We start from the raw sequence: 20,775 nt of genomic DNA, 5'->3' as shown, positions 1-20,775 counted from the left end.
AAAATTACCTTGGGTCTAATGTACTCTTGAGGTTTAGTTTTGTACCGATTAGTTTTACTTCAAGAAACAAACCAAGGAACGCTTTCGCTGCAACGTTTGAAGCTAGCGCGCATCTCGGGGAAACTAACCTTAGTATTATCAGAAGTGAGATGAGACTAGAAGTGAAGGGCTCTAGCATTGATAGTAGATCCTGGCACTAGTGAACAAATTTGAGGATTTTATGCTGCTTCCCACGCGCCTACACTAAAGAGAAAAAAATTGGTCGAGTTCCAAAAACATTTCCTACCCCCTTCCCCTCAACCGAAAGCGGCCGAACACGGACGCCGCTCCTTGAATCTAGTTCGGCCGTCTACCACCGCGAGCGTCTCACGTTTTGAGGGAAAATTCAGAAACCGATACCAGAGGGCCAACCGTTGGTGTGTTATCAAGAATATTCATTTTCGCCGAGTGAAGAATTTCGTTACCTCGATACTTCTAGTCTCATCTCACTTCTTATAGTCTGGAATATATATAGCTAGTTATTTATTCTAACCCCATACTACAATATATCCTTGCAGGGTTCAGTAGAGAAGCGTGACATATAGAGAAATTTCATAGGAATTAGTTTAATTATTATGATTTCAGGTTTCGACCTATACATAGTTTACATCTTAGGAGGATCCATACCATTTCCACAGGGACGCCAGGCTTCACGTGTTACACAAGGAAGGCTGACTCACCAGGTGAGTCTAAAGCCAGGCCTCCTTTTGCAGAAGGGGATAATAGAAGAAGGATGACACTCTGTATCCTCTTAATAGGCTCACCCTTTTAGTTTGCTCTCCCGCTCATCAAACTTAGATGAGCATCGCACCGTAAGGTGAATTTTATAATTGTTTGGCACTAAATTCCCAGCAATCAATCCACAAACCTCGTCTTGAGGTGGGACAAAAATCCTCAAACGCGTTTTGCCAAACAGTGAAGCACTAATAGAGAAATGATGAGGGAACTATTTATCGCGTATGTGATTCGGTTTAGCAACCTTGCTCCAAATGTTCCGATGTTGGGAAGAATGACGTTACACTTACCACGCTTTGTGGTACACTTCTCTCGAAGAGAAGTATTATATACTTCTGCTATCAGTCAAACATGTTTGTAGGGTGGTTTTTCCAGCTGTTAGATTCCATAAACTCCGGTACCACTTTTTTAAAAGTGGAGAAAAGTGTTTTGGGCTGTTTAGAAGACGTTAGTAAATTATAATTAGCTAAATTATTGATTATATTAGAAAAAAGAATCAATAAAATTGAAACGCACGCTCCCGCCATATTTTGAAGTCTGCCTAACTTCAGCAGCGCCATCTAGCGGTCCATGTTTGCAACCAATAATCCTATTCATTCTGGGTTCTTTTTGGGGCGTTTTCCGAGAGAAATGGCTGCTGCGAATTTCTGTGCGACCTTTGCTGGTAAATATTTTGATTTTATTTATATTTTAAGGGTTAATTTGGATTAAATACCAATGTTTTATCGCAACCGATCGGAAATTAAGCGTCGCAAGTGGAAAATTTATGTTTAACCGTGCCAAATACGTTTGTTAATTACGACCAAGGCTTAGTATCCTATGTCTTTGTGGAACCACGTTGCGGGGTTGGCTTGGCACACTACGACCAAGGCTTAGTATCCTATGTCTTTTGGAGCCGCGTACTACGTACTACGACCCTTGTCTTTTTGGGAGTTGGCCTGAAGCCTCTTTCAGTGGGGGCTACAGAGATCTTTCCAGGTAAATATTTTATTTATTTATTATGGGTTAATTTAGATTAAATACCAAAGTTTTATTGCAACCGAATGGAAATTAAGAGTTACAGGTGGAAAATGTATTCATAAACGTGCATAATAGGTTTGTTAATTACGACCATTGTCTGTTTGAAGAAAACATAGCCTTAGTTGATTTTATTGGTTACCAAACATAATTCACTTTTGTTGCTTTGGTTATTGGCTATATATTGCCCATAACTGAAGCAAGTAGAAAACCTTTAATGGCTTTTTAACCTTTAACCGCCGAAATGAGGTTTTTAAGGAACTGTAGTTCTCTAAAATGTTTTCAATTAACAAATCTATTGGTGTAAATATGGGTGTCTGGCCCATTTGTTTTCACCGTAAGAGCGCTATGTGTGTAGTTACTACTACAGGGTTGCCACAGTAACTGGAAAAGTCAGGGAATTTGAAAAAGGGTGTAAAAAGTCAGGGAATTTGAAAATTTTCGTAAAGGTCAGGGAATTTCCGTTGCATACTGACTTGAATGTGTGTAGTCATGGTCAAGTAGGCGCATCAGCTCAATGATAACGTTCTATAGGCCTACATTGACTGTTTTTGATAGTTCCTAACAAGTTTTATTAACTACTTAATGGAAGTTTCAATTAAAAACTGTGCTAAAATTAGCATAATTGTAAGTACAAAGCTGATGATAAATATGGAATTTTTAAAGGCTGCATTCTTCTCTGTTAGTGTAAGTTTGAAAATTGGTCAGGGAAATTGGCTTTAGATGGTCAGGGAAAACCTGGAAAAGTCAGAGAATTTTGAAATGAAAAATCTGTGGCAACCCTGTACTAGTTAGCCCCAGGGGCGATCCCTTGGGGGTCAGGGGGAGGCTCTCCCCTTAAAATTTTGTTGAGTTGGAAAATTGACGCTCACTTAACTTGATGAATTTGATCAGGGAAACTTGATGAATTTAATCAGGGGATTAAATCTTGGGAATCGAGTAAATAGGGGCCAATTAATTTAGAAAAACTTTCGCAAACATACCCCTCTCTATAGAAATAGCGTTACACCCAACTTTGGAGGTTCATAACTCTGGTTCTACTAGAGATGGGAAGATGCCCTTTGAGTATGTTTTAGTCAGGGCCGGATTAAAGAGGGGGTGAGGGGGTACTGGCCCACGGGCGCAACGGTTGTTGGGGCACATTGAGTTAAACTATTCCCCCCTTAGCAACATTTGCTGTTCCTTTTTTTTGTCGACTTAAGGGGGCGCTCATTATCTCGGCCCCCGGGTGCAAAATTGCTTAATCCGGCCCTGAAAATACTTGTGTCATTTAAGCTGATAATAATTTTAATTTGTATTTAATTGTTTGAATTTTATTTTTTATAGCCATCATCCGTTTCCAAAGGAGCAATTTATGTTGGATTCTAGAATGAATGACACATTATTTGGCAAATGGCACGCAATATTAATCAGGTCAATAAACCCAGTACAATTCAATCCTTAATTCGGGTCTACACTTTGATTTTATTCGTTCTAACTGAATATGATTAGGAAAACTATTTAGACAGCGCGTGAAAGGGAATTAGTGCAATAATTAAATCTTGTTAATAGTAATTATAGCAATATTAACAGGACAAATCCATTCTTAATTCGGGTATACACTTTGATTTTATCCGTTGAAAGGGAATCTCATTACCAAAACTATTTAGACAGCCTGTGAGACATTTAGGCAATTATTAGGGTATTTAGTTTATTATTTATTATTATATTTATTGTTAGAAGGGAAGCGCTTTGTGTCCTTTAGTTTTTAGGGATTTTTCTTTTCGCCAGGACATAAATAAAATCTTACTTATGGAATAGGTGAACACTGGTCCTAGCCCTCCCTTTTAAGAATAATGAACGCGTAATCAGGATTTCAAGGGTAAGATTCCCTTTGCGGTATTAAGGTATCTAGTTTATGGTTTTAATTATATTTTTAGAGGAAAAGCGTTTGGCAACTCGTTGAGGGAGTTTTGTAGGATCTAAATGAATTTCTGATTTAGGTTTAAGGTAGAAGGTTGCTTATACGCTTTGTCCTTTAAAAGTAAACACTATTTTAAGCGGGTTTAAGGCGAGGCTTAGCTTTTTATGGTATTCTTTCCCTATTAAAGTTACGAGCGTGCCATTTATGCCAAATAATCGTCATTTGTCTTATGCCGAAACCTTTAGCGTCGCATCATGCGAGAATACTCGAGTGGATTTTCGTATTAAGGTAATTAATTTCAAGTTATTCGTGTGCCTTTTTCCAAATAATAATTAGAATTTTTCTTGCGCAGGAAGAAGTGGACGGCAGCGAGTGGACTCTCATTGGAAATCCCATGCTAAGGACGAAGTTTCCTGGTTTTGGGGGCTCCACAGCGGGCTTTAGTTTAAATTTAATAATTCCCGAGTGAAACAGGAAATTGTTAAATTTAAATTGGGCCCGCAAGCCTGACGTGGGGGGTGGTTGAGTAAGTATAGCTTAAAGTTTCGATACTAGACTCGGTTCAAAAAAATCAATCGATTTACTTATAATCATTTTTTTGACCTTTTTGTGTATATTTTTTTTGATTTTTTATTAATTTTTTATAAAATTTTAATTTTTTTGTATAAAAAATAATTTTTTTATATAAAAAATAATTTTTTTATATAAAAATATTTTTTTATTTTCCTTTTATTAAGTAAAAAAGCTTAAAAAAGGGGTCAAAAATATCACCCTAAGTCCAGAGGTAAAAACACTGAAACCAAGTCTAGTATATTAAAAATTCAAGAAAAGAAAGAACGAGGTTCAAGGCAAAATTTATTCAATGAAAAACAAAAAAAGCAAAGTGTTTACAAAAATTTCGAACAAAAAATATTAAAGAGGTTGGTAAGTTAAAGTTTGAACGCAAAAAAAATAATAAGTAGTTACAAATAAAATTCACAAGCAAAAAAATTAAGTGGTTACATGAAAAATTTTCAAGTAAAAAAGATATATTTTGTGTCTTCTAGCTTCGATGATTTCCTCCATATCTTTAAGTCACCGCTGAGAGAAAGAGCAAGTCCAGAAGACATCATGTAACGTAAATCCAACGAAGCATGTCATCAGGAATGATAAATAGCAAGTCCAGAACAGCTTCGTGTTGCGTCAATCGGAACAAAGGATGTCATCTGGAAGGATACGTCTCGGAATGACCAGCGACAGAAAAATCCAAGAAAATCATCCACATCTATAAATTAAAACATATCAATAACACATTTTAAACTGTTGCCTACTAACAAATTAATCTCATAGATTTAAATTTAAGAAAAGCGTGTCTTTAATGAAAAAAACTGGCTACCAAATTTATAAACCGAGACGAACTAATTGCCACCCTAAATTAGAGAAAAACTTGACTACCGTGATTAAATCAATACTCTGGCTAACTAATTATTTCCCAAAATTGCATAGAACAATTTATTTTAAATTAAATTATGTAACTTAATAATGAAAATAATTTAAAACATCCCCTAAACTAATTTTAGAAAAAACTGCTAAACTACTAAACTACTGCTAAAAACTAGAACCCATAGATAAAAACTCTAGTTGAAATTGGACAGGGCTTAGGGCAATGATCTCTGCGGGACTTGATTTTCGAAAATCTTGCTTTATCTTTAAATTTATTAATAATAGCCCCTAAACTAAATTTAGGAAAACCCGCTATTTATCTATTTTAAAACTATTCCCACAGATAGGCCCCGTAAATAACTAGAGTTTAAATGTGACAAGGCTTAATTAGGCTTAGGGCAACGGTCCTCGTGTTCGGGGGGACTTTATTTCCGAAAATCTGTCGCGATATCTCTAAATTAATTAATAATAGCCCCTAAATTTATTTTAGTTGAACCCGCTATTTATCTATTTTAAAACTATCCCACAGATAGACCCCGTAATTAACTAGAGTTTAAATGTGATTAGGCTTAGGGCAACGGTCCTCGTGTTCGGCGGGACTTGATTTTCGAAAATCTGTCGCTTTAGCTCTAAATTAATAATAGCCCCTAAACTAATTTTAGTTAAACCCGCTATTTATCTATTTTAAAACTATTCCCACAGATAGACCCCGTAATTAACTAGAGTTTAAATGTGATTAGGCTTAAGGCAACGGTCCTCGTGTTCGGCGGGACTTTATTTCCGAAAATCTGAGGTGATATCTTTAAATTAATTACGTACCCCGTTTAATATCTTTAAATTATTAAGGGATTCTCTCTTGTCCAACATCTCGTTGTAAAATTTTATTTATGGTACTTGATTTTTAATAAATAAATAAAATTCACTAACATTTAACACTACCTAATTAATTTAAAAATAAAATAAATAATTTAAAGGGGGCTAGATGAGTTTGGATTATTGTAAAGTTTAGGCTTACGGACTGTTAAAGCACCACGAGGCGAAGCAATGGCCGCCAATTAAGTTGAAGAGCGTCGAATTCAGCTTGCTTCCTCGGCAAAAACGATCAGGGAAATGGCGGATCTATCAAGCATCGACCTCAAAAGCCGGGATCACGATCATCATCAGCTGAGCGGGAGAGGTTTTTCCAAGCGACCTTCTTCGACGGCTTCCAAGAACGAATGAACCGGCTCACCTTTGCCTGCAACTTACAACGAAGTAAATTTCCTCCGTCTGGGGGCGCTAAAAGCTCCTATGCGCGGACTCGGGTGAGCTATACCCCGGGCACGAAATCCAAATAGCTGAACACTGCTAGGCCTATATGAATGAACGCTAGGCCTAAATGAATGAATGAACGCTAGACCTAACTGAATGGATAATCATTACCTTTTACCATTAACATGTCGTGACGTCACAAGTCAATTACCTCGGTGACGTCGTAGGTGACGTTACCGGATATGACGTCATGTCACGTGACCGGATATGACGTCATGCCACGACACCGGATATGACGTCATGCCACGTCACCGGATATGACCCCCTGCTGATACCCCCTGCTGTTTCCATACCATTACCCCCTGCTGTGACCCCCTGTTTCCATGCTATTACCCCCTGCTGGGACCCCTGCTGTTTCCATACTATTACCCCCTGCTGTTTCCATACAATTACCCCCTGCTGTGACCCCCTGCTGTTTCCATACTATTACCCCCTGCTGTGACCCCCTGCTGTTTCCATACTATTACCCCTGCTGTGACCCCCTGCTGTTACCCCCTGCTGATACCCCCTGCTGGGACCCCCTGCTGTTTCCATACAATTACCCCCTGCTGGGACCCCCTGCTGTTACCCCCTGCTGGGACCCCTGCTGGGACCCCCTGCTGTGACCCCCTGCTGTTTCCATACTATTACCCCCTCTGTCAGCAGGGGGTCACAGCAGGGGGTAACAGCAGGGGGTAATAGTATGGAAACAGCAGGGGGTCCCAGCAGGGGGTAATTGCATGGAAACAGCAGGGGTCCCAGCAGGGGATATCAGCAGGGGGTAACAGCAGGGGGTCACAGCAGGGGGTAATAGTATGGAAACAGCAGGGGGTCACAGCAGGGGGTAATAGTATGGAAACAGCAGGGGGTCACAGCAGGGGGTAATAGTATGGAAACAGCAGGGGGTCACAGCAGGGGGTAATTGTATGGAAACAGCAGGGGGTAATAGTATGGAAACAGCAGGGGGTCCCAGCAGGGGGTAATAGCATGGAAACAGGGGGTCACAGCCATAGATGGGCACTATCATATCATTTGATAGTTTTACCACTTGATACGATAGAAAACTAAATCTGCCCCTATCAAAGTATCAATTTTGATAGTTATTTTCGAGAAAAATTTGAATTATAATGATCGATTGAGTTTGATAGCTTAGAAAGTGCACTCGAAGTTGATATGATTCATTGATTCGTTGAAATCTTCTAGAGAAAAATATCGATTCTCAACGTGATCTGGCTACTAACCCCATCTTTTAGAAATCATAAAAAATGATAGGCATTATTCCTTGAGAAATAAATTGATTCTTTGAGTGAGTTTATTTGGCGACATCTGTTTTCTGATTTCATTTTAAAAAATTATGTGCTAATCTTTGATAGGCAATTTTGATAGTTATGAAAATTTCTGGAAAGATAAGTCGTTTTTTGAATGATATCGAAGTTTTTAATATATTTGAACGTTAGCAAGTGTAGGTTTATTCTATAAGAAGATTCTGTACTTGGTGGTCGTTATAACCCTCTCAAACAAATAAATAAAAATAAAATAAACGATGGTTCAACAGTTCAAACTGTGAAGACGGAGCTTCTTGTATATAGAAGCTCCGTGCTGTCACTGATGTGAACGACTACTCGAGGAGGAAGAACGATTCCACGAAATCATCCAAACGTAGAATTAGATAAATTAAAGTGTAGATTTTCTGATTTTTATTACCCACAGTTTTTAATTGCAATTTTTGCCTTTAATTATTATTAGTTAACCGTTTATAGTAGATGGTTTAGATTAAATCAAGGGCGAATAATTTTAAAAATTATGAAAAGTAGCTTTTGAACTATAGACAGTTAAAAGTCAAACTTGAGAAATGAGATTATGGAAATTATATGAATATATGAAAATATTAGAAATTCTACAAAATCAGGAAATATCAGGAATCGATTAAACAGAGTAAAAGTAGGTAGAGCCCAAATCAGTTTGATCGAAAACAATCAAATTTAAAGTCCGGAAATTAAATAATCGATTAATTTAGTCGTTCCTAAAGATTTCAATTTGATTTGATAGGCAAAAAATCTATCTAACAATGAGAGCCAATCTAACATATTGAAGGAAGATTTGATAGTTTCACCATCTATGATTTGTTGAGAGGGAAAAAATCTATCTAACAAATAATGCCCGTCTAAAATATAGCTAGAAGAATTGATAGTTTCGCCAAATATGATAGTTTGAGAGGAAAAATATCTATCTAACCAGCAGTGTCAGTCTAAAATATAGTCAGAAGAGTTGATAGTTTCGCTATCTATGATAGTTTGAGAGGAAAAATATCTATCTAACCAGCAATGTCAGTCTAAAATATAGTCAGAAGAGTTGATAGTTCCGCCATCTATGATAGTTTGAGAGGAAAAAAATCTATCTAAGAAGGAGTTCCACTCTAAAATATAGCCAGAAGAATTGATAGTTTCGCCATCTATGATAGTTTGATAGGAAAAAAATCTATCTAAGGAGGAGTGCCCAACTCTGGTCACAGCAGGGGGTAATGGTATGGAAACAGCAGGGGGTCACAGCAGGGGGTATCAGCAGGGGGTAACAGCAGGGGGTATCAGCAGGGGTCATATCCGGTGACATGGCATGACGTCATATCCGGTGACGTGGCATGACGTCATATCCGGTCACGTGACATGACGTCATATCCGGTAACGTCACCTACGACGTCACCGAGGTAATTGACTTGTGACGTCACGACATGTTAATGGTAAAAGGTAATGATTATCCATTCAGTTAGGTCTAGCGTTCATTCATTCATTTAGGCCTAGCGTTCATTCATATAGGCCTAGCAGTGTTCAGCTATTTGGATTTCGTGCCCGGGGTATAGCGCACCCGAGTCCGCGCATAGGAGCTTTTAGCGCCCCCAGACGGAGGAAATTTACTTCGTTGTAAGTTGCAGGCAAAGGTGAGCCGGTTCATTCGTTCTTGGAAGCCGTCGAAGAAGGTCGCTTGGAAAAACCTCTCCCGCTCAGCTGATGATGATCGTGATCCCGGCTTTTGAGGTCGATGCTTGATAGATCCGCCATTTCCCTGATCGTTTTTGCCGAGGAAGCAAGCTGAATTCGACGCTCTTCAACTTAATTGGCGGCCATTGCTTCGCCTCGTGGTGCTTTAACAGTCCGTAAGCCTATACTTTACAATAATCCAAACTCATCTAGCCCCCTTTAAATTATTTATTTTATTTCAAGTTTTTAAATTAATTAGGTAGTGTTAAATGTTAGTGAATTTTATTTATTTATTAAAAATCAAGTACCATAAATAAAATTTTACAACGAGATGTTGGACAAGAGAGAATCCCTTAATAATTTAAAGATATTAAACGGGGTACGTAATTAATTTAAAGATATCACACCAGATTTTCGGAAATAAAGTCCCGCCGAACACGAGGACCGTTGCCTTAAGCCTAATCACATTTAAACTCTAGTTAATTACGGGGTCTATCTGTGGGAATAGTTTTAAAATAGATAAATAGCGGGTTTAACTAAAATTAGTTTAGGGGCTATTATTAATTTAGAGCTAAAGCGACAGATTTTCGAAAATCAAGTCCCGCCGAACACGAGGACCGTTGCCCTAAGCCTAATCACATTTAAACTCTAGTTAATTACGGGGTCTATCTGTGGGATAGTTTTAAAATAGATAAATAGCGGGTTCAACTAAAATAAATTTAGGGGCTATTATTAATTAATTTAGAGATATCGCGACAGATTTTCGGAAATAAAGTCCCCCCGAACACGAGGACCGTTGCCCTAAGCCTAATTAAGCCTTGTCACATTTAAACTCTAGTTATTTACGGGGCCTATCTGTGGGAATAGTTTTAAAATAGATAAATAGCGGGTTTTCCTAAATTTAGTTTAGGGGCTATTATTAATAAATTTAAAGATAAAGCAAGATTTTCGAAAATCAAGTCCCGCAGAGATCATTGCCCTAAGCCCTGTCCAATTTCAACTAGAGTTTTTATCTATGGGTTCTAGTTTTTAGCAGTAGTTTAGTAGTTTAGCAGTTTTTTCTAAAATTAGTTTAGGGGATGTTTTAAATTATTTTCATTATTAAGTTACATAATTTAATTTAAAATAAATTGTTCTATGCAATTTTGGGAAATAATTAGTTAGCCAGAGTATTGATTTAATCACGGTAGTCAAGTTTTTCTCTAATTTAGGGTGGCAATTAGTTCGTCTCGGTTTATAAATTTGGTAGCCAGTTTTTTTCATTAAAGACACGCTTTTCTTAAATTTAAATCTATGAGATTAATTTGTTAGTAGGCAACAGTTTAAAATGTGTTATTGATATGTTTTAATTTATAGATGTGGATGATTTTCTTGGATTTTTCTGTCGCTGGTCATTCCGAGACGTATCCTTCCAGATGACATCCTTTGTTCCGATTGACGCAACACGAAGCTGTTCTGGACTTGCTATTTATCATTCCTGATGACATGCTTCGTTGGATTTACGTTACATGATGTCTTCTGGACTTGCTCTTTCTCTCAGCGGTGACTTAAAGATATGGAGGAAATCATCGAAGCTAGAAGACACAAAATATATCTTTTTTACTTGAAAATTTTTCATGTAACCACTTAATTTTTTTGCTTGTGAATTTTATTTGTAACTACTTATTATTTTTTTTGCGTTCAAACTTTAACTTACCAACCTCTTTAATATTTTTTGTTCGAAATTTTTGTAAACACTTTGCTTTTTTTGTTTTTCATTGAATAAATTTTGCCTTGAACCTCGTTCTTTCTTTTCTTGAATTTTTAATATACTAGACTTGGTTTCAGTGTTTTTACCTCTGGACTTAGGGTGATATTTTTGACCCCTTTTTTAAGCTTTTTTACTTAATAAAAGGAAAATAAAAAAATATTTTTATATAAAAAAATTATTTTTTATATAAAAAAATTATTTTTTATACAAAAAAATTAAAATTTTATAAAAAATTAATAAAAAATCAAAAAAAATATACACAAAAAGGTCAAAAAAATGATTATAAGTAAATCGATTGATTTTTTTGAACCGAGTCTAGTATCGAAACTTTAAGCTATACTTACTCAACCACCCCCCACGTCAGGCTTGCGGGCCCAATTTAAATTTAACAAGTTCCTGTTTCACTCGGGAATTATTAAATTTAAACTAAAGCCCGCTGTGGAGCCCCCAAAACCAGGAAACTTCGTCCTTAGCATGGGATTTCCAATGAGAGTCCACTCGCTGTCGTCCACTTCTTCCTGCGCAAGAAAAATTCGAATTATTATTTGGAAAAAGGCACACGAATAACTTGAAATTAATTACCTTAATACGAAAATCCACTCGAGTATTCTCGCATGATGCGACGCTAAAGGTTTCGGCGTAAGACAAATGACGATTATTTGGCATAAATGGCACGCTCGTAACTTTAATAGGGAAAAAATACCATAAAAAGCTAAGCCTCGCCTTAAACCCGCTTAAAATAGTGTTTACTTTTAAAGGACAAAGCGTATAAGCAACCTTCTACCTTAAACCTAAATCAGAAATTCATTTAGATCCTACAAAACTCCCTCAACGAGTTGCCAAACGCTTTTCCTCTAAAAATATAATTAAAACCATAAACTAGATACCTTAATACCGCAAAGGGAATCTCACCCTTGAAATCCTGATTACGCGTTCATTATTCTTAAAAGGGAGGGCTAGGACCAGTGTTCACCTATTCCATAAGTAAGATTTTATTTATGTCCTGGCGAAAAGAAAATCCCTAAAAACTAAAGGACACAAAGCGCTTCCCTTCTAACAATAAATATAATAATAAATAATAAACTAAATACCCTAATAATTGCCTAAATGTCTCACAGGCTGTCTAAATAGTTTTGGTAATGAGATTCCCTTTCAACGGATAAAATCAAAGTGTATACCCGAATTAAGAATGGATTTGTCCTGTTAATATTGCTATAATTACTATTAACAAGATTTAATTATTGCACTAATTCCCTTTCACGCGCTGTCTAAATAGTTTTCCTAATCATATTCAGTTAGAACGAATAAAATCAAAGTTTAGACCCGAATTAAGGATTGAATTGTACTGGGTTTATTGACCTGATTAATATTGCGTGCCATTTGCCAAATAATGTGTCATTCATTCTAGAATCCAACATAAATTGCTCCTTTGGAAACGGATGATGGCTATAAAAAATAAAATTGAAACAATTAAATACAAATTAAAATTATTATCAGCTTAAATGACACAAGTATTTTCAGGGCCGGATTAAGCAATTTTGCACCCGGGGGCCGAGATAATGAGCGCCCCCTTAAGTCGACAAAAAAAGGAACAGCAAATGTTGCTAAGGGGGGAATAGTTTAACTCAATGTGCCCCCAACAACCGTTGCGCCCGTGGGCCAGTACCCCCTCACCCCCTCTTTAATCCGGCCCTGACTAAAACATACTCAAAGGGCATCTTCCCATCTCTAGTAGAACCAGAGTTATGAACCTCCAAAGTTGGGTGTAACGCTATTTCTATAGAGAGGGGTATGTTTGCGAAAGTTTTTCTCAATTAATTGGCCCTATTTACTCGATTCCCAAGATTTAATCCCCTGATTAAATTCATCAAGTTTCCCTGATCAAATTCATCAAGTTAAGTGAGCGTCAATTTTCCAACTCAACAAAATTTTAAGGGGAGAGCCTCCCCCTGCCCCCCAAGGGATCGCCCCTGGCGCTAACTAGTACAGGGTTGCCACAGATTTTTCATTTCAAAATTCTCTGACTTTTCCAGGTTTTCCCTGACCATCTAAAGCCAATTTCCCTGACCAATTTTCAAACTTACACTAACAGAGAAGAATGCAGCCTTTAAAAATTCCATATTTATCATCAGCTTTGTACTTACAATTATGCTAATTTTAGCACAGTTTTTAATTGAAACTTCCATTAAGTAGTTAATAAAACTTGTTAGGAACTATCAGAAACAGTCAATGTAGGCCTATAGAACGTTATCATTGAGCTGATGCGCCTACTTGACCATGACTACACACATTCAAGTCAGTATGCAACGGAAATTCCCTGACCTTTACGAAAATTTTCAAATTCCCTGACTTCTTACACCCTTTTTCAAATTCCCTGACTTTTCCAGTTACTGTGGCAACCCTGTAGTAGTAACTACACACATAGCGCTCTTACGGTGAAAACAAATGGGCCAGACACCCATATTTACACCAATAGATTTGTTAATTGAAAACATTTTAGAGAACTACAGTTCCTTAAAAACCTCATTTCGGCGGTTAAAGGTTAAAGCCATTAAAGGTTTTCTACTTGCTTCAGTTATGGGCAATATATAGCCAATAACCAAAGCAACAAAAGTGAATTATGTTTGGTAACCAATAAAATCAACTAAGGCTATGTTTTCTTCAAACAGACAATGGTCGTAATTAACAAACCTATTATGCACGTTTATGAATACATTTTCCACCTGTAACTCTTAATTTCCATTCGGTTGCAATAAAACTTTGGTATTTAATCTAAATTAACCCATAATAAATAAATAAAATATTTACCTGGAAAGATCTCTGTAGCCCCCACTGAAAGAGGCTTCAGGCCAACTCCCAAAAAGACAAGGGTCGTAGTACGTAGTACGCGGCTCCAAAAGACATAGGATACTAAGCCTTGGTCGTAGTGTGCCAAGCCAACCCCGCAACGTGGTTCCACAAAGACATAGGATACTAAGCCTTGGTCGTAATTAACAAACGTATTTGGCACGGTTAAACATAAATTTTCCACTTGCGACGCTTAATTTCCGATCGGTTGCGATAAAACATTGGTATTTAATCCAAATTAACCCTTAAAATATAAATAAAATCAAAATATTTACCAGCAAAGGTCGCACAGAAATTCGCAGCAGCCATTTCTCTCGGAAAACGCCCCAAAAAGAACCCAGAATGAATAGGATTATTGTTTGCAAACATGGACCGCTAGATGGCGCTGCTGAAGTTAGGCAGACTTCAAAATATGGCGGGAGCGTGCGTTTCAATTTTATTGACTCTATTTTCTAATATAATCAATAATTTAGCTAATTTTAATTTACTAATGTCTTCTAAACAGCCCAAAACACTTTTCTCCTATACAAAGTTTCAACTTTACACTACGAGAAATGCTGTAAAGTTAGGTTGTTGAAAAAGTGTGTACCACCTTGTACGCGAAAGCCTTGGGTCTAACTCGCAAAAATTGACCTTGAAGTGTTAAGCTCCATTGAGATTAACGTTGATTGAAAAACTCGACTCTTTACACCAATGACCCTTCACTCTTCAAAAATATTAAATTACATTGACTAAACACAAATTAAGATTAATTACAATAACATCCCCTTAATTGCACTTTCATTTACGCAAGAATACACACGAATATATACAATAAATAACTTTTATTTTCGTACAAGTACACGTTACAACATCCGAAAAGAATTGGACGTTTCTGATACTAATGCACGTTTTTTAAAACGAGAATTAAATAAATAATTTCTTCGCTAATGATCACGAGTTTCACGACACGAAAAATGTTACAAAAATAAATTATTCACAGCGGCGTAAAGATATTCGGATTATAAATTTGCTATTTCTACCTAACTATTGAACTTTTAAAGCGGAAATTTTATAGCCCGGTAAAAATATTAAACTAATAGCTAGCTTGCCAATAGTGCAGAAATCATAAGAAAGCGCATCGAAGACATTGACGTTGAACAATAAGCTACATCGAAGACATTGACGTTCAACAATAAGCTACATTGACTAAAGTACTACTAAACACGGACTAAGCTTAATTACAATAAATTTTAATATAAAGGAACTACGTTTTAAATTACTACGCGGTTAGGCTTAGCGGCAGGGTTGAGTAAAAGCGGACGGTACTGGCGGCTTGTTGGACTATTAAAGCTATAGGATTAATGTTCTGCGTTGAGGGTGTTTCAATTGAGAGTCTCTACTCAGGATTTACTGTCTATAACATTTGACAATATGTTTAGTAACAATTCTGAAACAAAAACGAATTTGAAATTATAGTCGTTTCCTTCTTCAGAGATAAAACAGATCAAATAGAAAAAGCTTAAATAAAGACGGCCAAAATTGAGAGATCTTACCTGTACAAACTATGTACAAGACGCGGTGCGTCATCGATATTTGTGGACGGGGAATTCATGACGCGTAATCAGATCAGTTCAGTATTTCTTCTCGACGGCGTCGAGAGCCTTCATGACCTTTTCAAGAACATCGGAAATTCCATCGACAAAGGCGGGGCTAATGCTGGGCAGTCCCCTCTTTTGTCCTTCCCTGAAGAAGAAGGCGGAGCCAATCAAGGGCAAGATGACGGCACCCAATCCCATCATGAGGACAAATGGAAGGGCAGCCGAGATGACGCCAGGAATTGAGCTACCGATGCCGCCAAGGCCGAGTAAACTGGTCAAACCTCCCGTTTGACGAGTGACCGTGGCCGCGGCAGCTGGTGGGTAGGGAACGGCGTTAGCGTTTGGGACAACAGCCATGGTTGCGCTGATGCACGCTAGCGTCAAGATGGTAAGGAATCCTATTGTGTACGACATACTGGGACTGTTTTTGCTGGAAGTAAACAAAATAAAATATAACATTAGTTGGCTACATTAAAACAGGGAAATTTTTGCTCCTACGTCCAGCTTTGGTTGAACATTTTCAGTTCGTTTGTGTGATTAAAATTGCTGGAGGTGTGTCAGTACACTCTACCACATTAGTTGGACACGCGTTTAATACTTTAGTAATGAACCAAAGTTGGATGTTCAAATGACCACACAAAAGCGCGATTCCGTAAAAAAAGGGGGTAGGTAACCCTCAGTATCGGGACATTCAAGGGGGTTGATACATTGCCGTCTCTGCGCACTCTTATGATACAAAATGACTACAGCGCAGGTGAAAAAACGCGAGATGGAAGGTAGCGCTTTACCCCCGCGTCTTTCCCTCTTAGTTACATCTAAATGGTCTATCGCGCATCAATCTTCTCACGAACGCAGTTTCAAAGAAGAGCACATCGTAACCACCAAAGCATCGTTTCACCAGGACATTATAGAGGTGACACTGAGAAACCTATTACCTTGTCTCTACTGCGTAAGGATGAAACATTACTTTTGGCATTTTGACACCAATGAGACAAGCTCCTCCCATATATAAGTATCGTCGCGACACGAAAATAATTTCCTGTATTACTTCTATAATTTCTTGGTAAAAGTATTCAACTGACCAGTTTGGTAAGTTTGGGTTTCTCTGATTATTCACGAAACGACCCTAAAATAATTCCCCGTGTCGCCTCTGCAATTTTCTGTTTTAATTGGGTTTCTACGAGATTTTGCAAACTTTGATATTCCATTCAAATATACACCAGAATCTTCGAAGTCGCATTGTACATTTTGAAAATAAATCGTATATTTTTCCATAATTTGCACGAAAAAATTAGGGTTTAAAAATTCAACTAACAAATCAAAAATTATTTCGCAATTTACAAAATAATTCAAAAAATGTTTTGTAAGTCAGCATAAATCTCTGCAAAGCGACGGTCTAGACTGTAGGGCAGAGAAGTTAAGCTAAATCTTCGAAAAAGTAAAGCGCATGCTACTGTGCAATTTCAGAAATAAATTTGGTTTGAAATATTCACGTAATAAATCAAAAAGCAAACATTTAGAAGCAACGAGTCTGATAAAGAGAGGTTAAGCTAAACCACACGAAAAAAATAAATTTCACCAACCTTTGTATGTACGATGTTCTTCGAGAGAATATCCTTTGAGGTTCGCGCTATTTAATTCAAAATTCAGGAATGATGCGTTTTAAAAAACGGGCTTTGCTTATATACCCCCACTATTCTTTTAGCATCAACGTGACGTCAATAACAGGGGGGAGAATAACGGGAGTGTGACAATGAATTCCCTCTTAAGAAGTGGGTCTCTTGTCTTAAAGACCCGTTAGTTTGGGGAGCGTCTTCAAAAACTAACTTCCTAAATAGAGCTCGGTTTTGTAGGAAGTCGAACGCTTCCCGTTACGAAACGATATTTCAATGGCAATGAACAGGGTTGCCAACCGGCGGCAATGCCCCCCAAACGAGAGAGACCTAGAAACTGAAACAAGGCCGAGAGAACCACCAAAGAAAAAAACCGGCTATGAACGGAAAAAAACTTTTTAAATGCTTACCTTTTTGTAGCAAAGGTTTCATGAAATGTCTTCCACGATGTTTATATCCTGATTTAGCGATTCTTAAAACACCTCTAACAATATAGCGTTTGTCACAAATAGGTCTAGTGTTGGGATAGTTTGTGACAGTTGCGAGAAAAGTTTGGTTACAACTTTGAACCAATAATTGGCTGATTTTATACAGACTTTCCAATGAGTGGCATCCTAAATAGACTTGTTCAGACCCATTACAACGACCACCCCAAATAAATTACTACTACTTCCGCAGAATAAAATTAAATTCTCTAACTCTAAGGCTCAAGTTGCAGGTTTTTAACCTATGGCGATCCCAACACATTACACAGAATTTTAAATAAAGGTATTCTTCTAAAAGTAGGCACTTTTGATACGTATGGTAATAACAATAGCCACTGAAGAATCCCTATTATTGCCCAAGTGCATATAGCTATGAAAAAGATCTTAGGCGACTTCAGTCCTACACTGTCACTCTTTATTAGTGGTAGGCCTATATGCTGTTTCTTCAATAGGAGAGTTCAGATCCGCTCACAAAAAAGTTTCGCATCTGTCTTTGAATTTAATCGAATTCACAAGAGTTACTGTTCTTTTACAGCCATTAATTTCGAAGGGAGTGATACTTTTGCATTTTTGCGTTTAGTTAAGTGAGATACAATTTCATGATACCTTTAAATTTTTGGTCGTCATCATTGGCCCGTTACCTCATTTCGGAGTTAAAGAGCCATTTCAAGGTCTCTCAAGTCGGCGGGAAGGAAGTCACTAAAATAAACTTCGTATAAAAATGAGCTAAAAATGAACAATTTACAATTTTTCACGGGCCAATTCATTCATTGCACCTAAAGTTAACCAGACAACAATTTAGGGATTTTTGCTACAAGGAAAATGAAATCTATTAGATCTCTGTGGGTGACTGATGTCGTACACGTAATATTATACACTGGGCTACCAGACGACAACCTGACACCCACTGAACCCAACCTAACCTAACCTAACCACAAACCTATTTTGATCGGTAAATAAAGCCAATATTCGTCTCCAGCATCCTTAAAACTAGTCCGAAACAGACTTAGAAATAAGAATAAACCTTGGGGCCACTGACCCCCTAAAGTCCAATATGATAAACTGGTCCTTGTGACTGGTCGCCCCCCTTAGTTTTCCTATAAATTTGTAATTAATAGGACCAGTTTACCCCAACTTCTTGAATTAAACAAACTGGTCCAAGCAATTAATAAACTTGTTTCGGACCAGAGGAAGTGTACTATTTCCCAAACTGGTCAGAAACCTAACCTAACCCAGCCTAACCGAGCCTAATTGAAGAAAAAAAATGTATAGGTAAAGCAAACATAATCCCTATTTTAACATAACAAACCTAATCTAACTTAAACGAACACACCTAATCTAACTTAAACGAACACACGTTATACCCTACGATAAAATGGTGAGTTTATGAAATTCACCAAAAAAATGCGTAAGCCTAATCCGTGAATAATTGCACGCGTTAATCCTAATTTGAATAAGAAAAATTTAAAAAAGGCTTAATTCTTCTGGGAATATCTTAAGCCTACACTTTTTCACACGTGGTTTTCGGTCAATCTCTTAAACTCTCTAGATATTTGCGTAATAAACGCGCTTAATGCGCATAAACAGTACGCACTAAACGGGGGGGGGTTTCTCGTTACGTATCCGAATGCAATGAACTTGGCAAAGTGGATGCGAGAAAGAGAATACAGGTTTATTAAAATGGATAGAATGGCCTACTTCCGGAGAAACGGGACCAAATGGACGAGACGTAAACCCAATACTCTTTACGACAACGTAAAAAAAACGCAGCGAGACTGAATTAGAATTGAGTACGGGAATTACATTTTCTTTTTTACAATAGACAAAGGAATGGAGTAATGTCTATATTAGAAATTTAGTAGAACGCGACTTAAGTTACACTCTCGCAATTGGAACAACACGCCATAGGGGTTTACATGATCCTACTGACGTATCACAACTTCGAAAACGTCTAGATCTATCGACCAGGAACACGTATTCCTGATGAAAATATGAGGGAAAGAATACCCCGTTGTATGGTCCGATACTGAGGGTTAAATACTGCCTTATTTTACATCGAAATGGCCCATTGCTAGGATGCAATCTTGGAAGTGGTAGAGTTTAGCGTAGAAAAAACTGTTTTCCAATAAGCAAATTTACACTATCATGGTTGGAGACCTAACAACAAGGTGACCGTCAAATTCAATACTTCGCTAGAGATGAGAAATAAATGATGACCGGTTTAAAAAACAATTCCTTCTAGGGTCAAAGATTATTGTTTACTTGCTAAGCGTAATTGAACAATGAACTTTTTAATTAAAAATTAAGGCGGATCTTTACGATTTTTCAAAGTTCTACCACCCTTTTTGAAATTTCCAAATAATGTTTTGGTCTTTTTACAAAAAAAAAAAAGGTTAGAAAACTTCAGGTAAATATAACAGTTACGGACTTTGCTTTAAAAATTCAAGTATGGAGGTTTTCTAAATAATAAGAAAAATGCAAAACTTCTCTACTACGATCTAAGTATGTTATAAAAGGAGTTTAGATGAACGCCCAGCCCAAACCGCTTGCCCTAGAAGGCTGAAAATTTGCAGGAACGTTACTCATAAGTAGTAGGCGCGTTCTAAGAAAGATTTTTCCAATCCGCCGCCATCTTAAAAAATGGCGCCCAGAAATGTAAAAAAATCTTTTCTATGCAACAAAGTCCAAGCGTTTCAACCGATTTCACAAATATTTAGTACACTGGTTTCCTTTAACCTATAGACGGGCTGAATGGTCTTTCGGGTTCGATTTGTTGCCATCTTTTTAGATGGCGGCCTAAAACTTAAAAACCCTTCTTTATGGAATAATGCCCACGTGAAAAGTAATAAAAAATGTCCCGACGGGCTGACGGGCAACGCCGAGTGCCTTCGCTCCTAGGGTGCTACGAAAATATTAATCATCAGTAAAATCTACCCATTCTTTATAACATTTTGATGGAAGTTCTTATTACACGCGAGCGACGCCGCGGGTAACAGCTAGTATGGTATATAAATGTTATATTTCCCCAATTTGATTGCCAAAGTGCGTGGATGATTTCAGAAACGCGTGGTCCCTTTGAACATTAACAATTAACACTAGGAGAAGGTTCGTTAGAAGCC

At 37.4% G+C, this 20,775-nt stretch overlaps 2 protein-coding genes and 4 long non-coding RNA genes across 9 annotated transcripts; 2 read left to right on the top strand and 4 right to left on the bottom strand.

Moving 5' to 3' along the window:
* Positions 1-1,675: 1,675 nt before the first annotated feature.
* On the top strand, positions 1,676-4,284 carry LOC149623204 (uncharacterized). Of its 2 annotated transcripts, XR_016374801.1 has the most exons (3): positions 1,676-1,752; positions 3,118-3,982; positions 4,047-4,284. It is a non-coding gene; the product is annotated as an uncharacterized LOC149623204 (long non-coding RNA). The 2 variants fall into 2 exon arrangements; XR_016374802.1 differs by lacking the exon at positions 1,676-1,752 and having other exon boundaries at positions 3,095-3,982.
* Positions 4,285-4,531: 247 nt separating this feature from the next.
* Positions 4,532-6,336, bottom strand: LOC149623203 (uncharacterized). The gene is made up of 2 exons (XR_016374836.1): positions 6,132-6,336; positions 4,532-4,958 (listed from the first exon to the last, which is right to left on the bottom strand). It is a non-coding gene; the product is annotated as an uncharacterized LOC149623203 (long non-coding RNA).
* Positions 6,337-9,032: 2,696 nt separating this feature from the next.
* LOC149623202 (uncharacterized) lies at positions 9,033-11,164 on the top strand. The gene is made up of 2 exons (XR_016374679.1): positions 9,033-9,557; positions 10,738-11,164. It is a non-coding gene; the product is annotated as an uncharacterized LOC149623202 (long non-coding RNA).
* On the bottom strand, positions 11,128-12,438 carry LOC149623201 (uncharacterized). 2 transcript variants are annotated; one of them, XR_016374678.1, is made up of 3 exons: positions 11,714-12,438; positions 11,476-11,649; positions 11,128-11,264 (listed from the first exon to the last, which is right to left on the bottom strand). It is a non-coding gene; the product is annotated as an uncharacterized LOC149623201 (long non-coding RNA). The 2 variants fall into 2 exon arrangements; XR_016374677.1 differs by lacking the exon at positions 11,128-11,264 and having other exon boundaries at positions 11,407-11,649.
* A 15-nt stretch (positions 12,439-12,453) lies between these two features.
* Positions 12,454-15,572, bottom strand: LOC149623200 (uncharacterized). Its single transcript, XM_089853274.1, has 3 exons — positions 15,514-15,572; positions 13,940-14,110; positions 12,454-12,577 (listed from the first exon to the last, which is right to left on the bottom strand). Exons 1-3 carry the CDS (start codon positions 15,570-15,572, stop codon positions 12,460-12,462), a joined length of 348 nt encoding a protein of 115 aa, XP_089709400.1. The 3' UTR covers positions 12,454-12,459.
* LOC149623199 (uncharacterized) lies at positions 14,788-20,768 on the bottom strand. 2 transcript variants are annotated; one of them, XM_089852341.1, is made up of 3 exons: positions 17,582-20,768; positions 15,514-15,988; positions 14,788-15,407 (listed from the first exon to the last, which is right to left on the bottom strand). In XM_089852341.1, the coding sequence occupies exon 2, from the start codon at positions 15,970-15,972 to the stop codon at positions 15,592-15,594; it is 381 nt and encodes a 126-aa protein (XP_089708467.1). In that variant the 5' UTR covers positions 15,973-15,988; positions 17,582-20,768; the 3' UTR covers positions 14,788-15,407; positions 15,514-15,591. The 2 variants fall into 2 exon arrangements, with proteins under 2 accessions (XP_089708467.1, XP_089708466.1); XM_089852340.1 differs by having other exon boundaries at positions 17,142-20,764.
* Positions 20,769-20,775: the final 7 nt, after the last annotated feature.

The sequence above is a fragment of the Phalangium opilio genome, unplaced genomic scaffold (genome assembly GCF_054372755.1).
Source record: "Phalangium opilio isolate 3A_F unplaced genomic scaffold, DU_Popi_V2 ptg000113l_1, whole genome shotgun sequence".
Classification (NCBI taxonomy): Eukaryota; Metazoa; Arthropoda; class Arachnida; order Opiliones; family Phalangiidae; genus Phalangium; species Phalangium opilio.
This window is presented reverse-complemented; position numbering and strand designations above follow the sequence as displayed.